The 3,988-nt window shown below is 39.8% G+C and overlaps 1 protein-coding gene across 1 annotated transcript in view; it reads right to left on the reverse strand.

Annotated features, from left to right (window-relative positions):
- LOC115215160 (DBH-like monooxygenase protein 1 homolog) overlaps positions 1 to 3,470 on the reverse strand; it is a 116,852-nt gene extending 113,382 nt beyond the window's left edge. Inside the window, exon 1 of the mRNA XM_029784336.2 lies at positions 2,917 to 3,470. Within this exon, the coding sequence (XP_029640196.2) occupies positions 2,917 to 3,300 (384 nt within the window). The 5' untranslated portion in view covers positions 3,301 to 3,470. The remainder of the gene's footprint in view (positions 1 to 2,916) is intronic.
- Positions 3,471 to 3,988: the final 518 nt, after the last annotated feature.

Below are 3,988 nucleotides of genomic sequence, written 5' to 3' on the forward strand. Positions count from 1 at the left end.
TTTTTTTTAAAACTAGGCAGTGCCCTAGTATGGCCGCAGTCTCATGACTGAAACACATACACACACACACACACACACACACACACATATGTATATATATATATATATATATATATACAGATAATGCACATAGATAGATAGACAGACAGATAGACAGATAGACAGATAGACAGACAGATAGATAGATAGATAGATAGATAGATAGATAGATAGATAGATAGATAGAGATAGATAGATAGACACAAACATGACTGTGTGGTTAATAGGCTCGTTTTGCATCCACTTGCTTTCGAGTTCAGTTCCACTGTGTGTTACCTTTGTGCCATAACCCTGGGACGACCAAAGCTTCGAGCGTGAATTTGGGAGACGGAAACTGTTTACAAGCCGTCGTATGTGTATGTGCATGAGCGTGTATGTGCACGGGTGCGTGTGTGTACGGGTGCGTGTGTATGCGTGTGCGCGTGGTATGTGTGTGTATATTCATGTTTGGGTACTACACACACACATACACACACACACCGCTTAGTTTGTTTACGTTCCCGTAACAGCGATTCGGCATTAAGAGAGTGATTGAAATAAGTACCCGATTTAAAATAGGACTACATTATCCAACGGAGGCAGGGTGCGATCTGAGGGTATTCGTGAGTTGATATGCACATAGATATGCTTCTGTTTACTTTCGTGAGTGTTTGGTGTTCGAGTCCGTGTATAACTGAATTCGCATACCTGCTTGTGCACATATTTTCATGCTCCGTTTTGCGCAATCACACACATACGTACACGTATCGCACACGCAGAGTAAAAATATAGGAATGATAAACTCCAAAATTTCCCCCTAACTTCTTGAAAAATGGAGAAAGAACACGTGGAATATTATTGTTCTAAATACAATATACTGGGAATAAAATATAAGATAAAAACAACTGAAATATCAACTTGATCAAAGCACCACCGACATCAATATCTCTTTCTTTATTGCCCACAAGGGGCTAAACACAGAGGGGACAAACAAGGACAGACAAATGGATTAAGTCGATTATATCGACCCCAGTGCGTAACTGGTACTTAATTTATCGACCCCGAAAGGATGAAAGGCAAAGTCGACCTCGGCGGAATTTGAACTCAGAACGCAATGACAGACGCAATACCTATTTCTTTACTACCCACAAGGGGCTAAACACAGCGAGGACAAACAAGGACAGACAAACGGATTAAGTCGATTACATCGACCCCAGTGCGTAACTGGTACTTAATTTATCGACCCCGAAAGGATGAAAGGCAAAGTCGACCTCGGCGGAATTTGAACTCAGAACGCAACGACAGACGCAATACCGCTAAGCATTTCGCCCGGCGTGCTAACGTTTCTGCCAGCTCCCTTACAAGCCAACAGGACCGCTGAAGCAGTAACTTTGCGACCCCATAAGCTGGAAATAGCAACTAAGTTCCTCATTTGATACTTTACCCTCTTAAAAATAGAAAGGGCACAATGACTAATGTTATCATCTCGAAGTTGCTCAACCAAGCCAATCCAGCGCAAAACGATGACGATGACAGCGAGGACCATAACAACAACGTTACTATCATAAGCTAACGAGGGAATGTTTTAATTATTACTCGATCAGCTAGAGATAGCAGTCAAATTTTAAACAAATCAAGAACTATTATCTTTAAACAAAAATATGGATATTACATAATATCTAAAAAGAAAGACAGAATTCTACTTTAACCCCTCGTAATTTTTTTTTTTAAGGAATTAGGCGCCGGAGTGGCTGTGTGGTAAGTAGCTTACCACATGGTTCCGGGTTCATTCCCACTGCGTGGCACCTTGGGCAAATGTCTTCTACTATAGTCTCGAGCCGACCAAAGCCGTGTAAGTCGATTTGGTAGACGGAAACTGAAAGAAGCCTGTCGAATATATGTATATCTATATATATATGTATGTGTGTGTGTGTTTGTGTGTCTGTGTTTGTCCCCTCAAAATCACTTGACAACCGGATGCTGGTGTGTTTACGTCTCTGTAACTTAGCGGTTCGGCAAAAGAGACCGATAGAATAAGTACTAGGCTTACAAGGAATAAGTCCTGGGCTCGATTTGCTCGACTAAAGGCGGTGCTCCAGCATGGCCGCAATCAAATGACTGAAACAATTAAAAGAGTAAAGCGTAATGCTTCTGAATAATCATGATTTCCGTGTATAAAACTCAAATTTGCAAAAAAACAATTCAGAAAATTCCCAAAACTCAAAAAGTTATGAGGGGTTATTTGGCATGCTTAATGAAGAATTCTGCCAAAAGAAAAAGGGAAAAAACGAGGATGACCACATCAGTGATGCTTTTAATTTTTGGTCTGCTGCAGCAGACCTGAGGCTAAACGACAATAACAACAACATTCGAATCTGTGTTGTTAGATATGGTAACGGAATCGCCTTTAAATCACAACATAGTCTTGGAAAGAGACAGGGTATATATAGTCTCGGATGTGTCTGGAAAAAAATACCAAAACAAGAAAAGGTACACTCGATAATGTAGTTCTAAATACACCATGTATAATATTGGAATTTGTCATGCTTCCGCCCGTGATGGCCACGGATGGAACGCATTTGATCATAAAAATTGAGCTGGGTTCAGGGATGACCAGGGACGGAATGATAGCAACAATGACAACAGTGTGAATCAACGTGTGAGCCTCTGTGCCAGCTAGATTTCGTAGAAATAGCAGTCAAATCTCCCGTAAGGCACACTTAAGCGGCCTTTATAAGGATTGATACATTAAAAAATATAGTCATGCATACAGTTAAATAGAAAGAAACTGGATGGCCATCGCTGGAATGTCTTTGATTGTTAGTCTGCTGGATCAGGAGTGGCCAGGATTAAACAATAACTAGAATAGAACTCGATATTTTGTGTAAGTTTACTTACCGAAAAGTAAGGTTTTCCATCTTTTACGCCGCCAATTATAATATCGGAGTTTCTCATGCTACCGTCCGGCGATAAACCGAACCCAACGTATCCTGTGGAATTCACCCGAACTTGAAACTGGATCGAACATTTATTAAACTTCCACGACAAACGGTACTTTTCGTAAGGATCCAGAAATAAGCTATGGAAATATTTTGTAGCGGTGGTGGTGGTGGTGATACTGGCCCCGTTGTGGACATTGTAGTTGGTGTTTGTCGTAGTGGCGATGGTAATGCTGGTGGAGCTGGTAGTGCTGCTAATGGTACCGCACAGAGAGGCAAGAATTAGTAGTAACAGCAACAAGTGCTTAGTTTGTTCGACAAAATCCATTAATTTACTTGCCATGCTTGACAACTACAGCATCTAAACTAACAGCTTCCTAACCGATATAGAATCAACTTACCTCCCTGCCCATTCACTCAACCACCTTTTTTCTCCTTAAACCCCCCTCCCCCATTCCACACCTACCAATTCTCACTTTCACTTACGAGCGCACGCGCACACACAATCTCTCTCTCTCTCCCTCTCTCTCTCACTCTCACTCTCTCTCTTTCTCGCTCACTCACTCCATCCCTCTTCTCTGTCTATCTGTCTATCTTATCTATTAGTTTCTCTATCACTTTCGTCTATCCGCCACTTTCTCTGTTTGTGTATTCATACATATACATACATACATACATACATACATACATACATACATACATATATATATATATATTATTATATATATATATATATATATATATATATATATTATATATATATATATATATATATATAATATATATATAAGTACATTAAAAGGCCTCTAAAAGAAGAAGCAAGTACTAGATACACAAACATATATATTATATATATTTGGAAGTGTGCGTGTATATTTAAATGTCTGCGTATGGGTGAGTAGGGGAATGATGTATGTGTATACGTGTTTATAAATATTCCTACAATGCGTATATAAATGTGCGAATGAGTGTGTATGTGTATGCGTGCCTGTATGATTATAGGTATACAGAAATATGTCTTCATCGCAATC

The sequence above is a fragment of the Octopus sinensis genome, linkage group LG8 (genome assembly GCF_006345805.1).
Source record: "Octopus sinensis linkage group LG8, ASM634580v1, whole genome shotgun sequence".
NCBI lineage: Eukaryota > Metazoa > Mollusca > Cephalopoda > Octopoda > Octopodidae > Octopus > Octopus sinensis.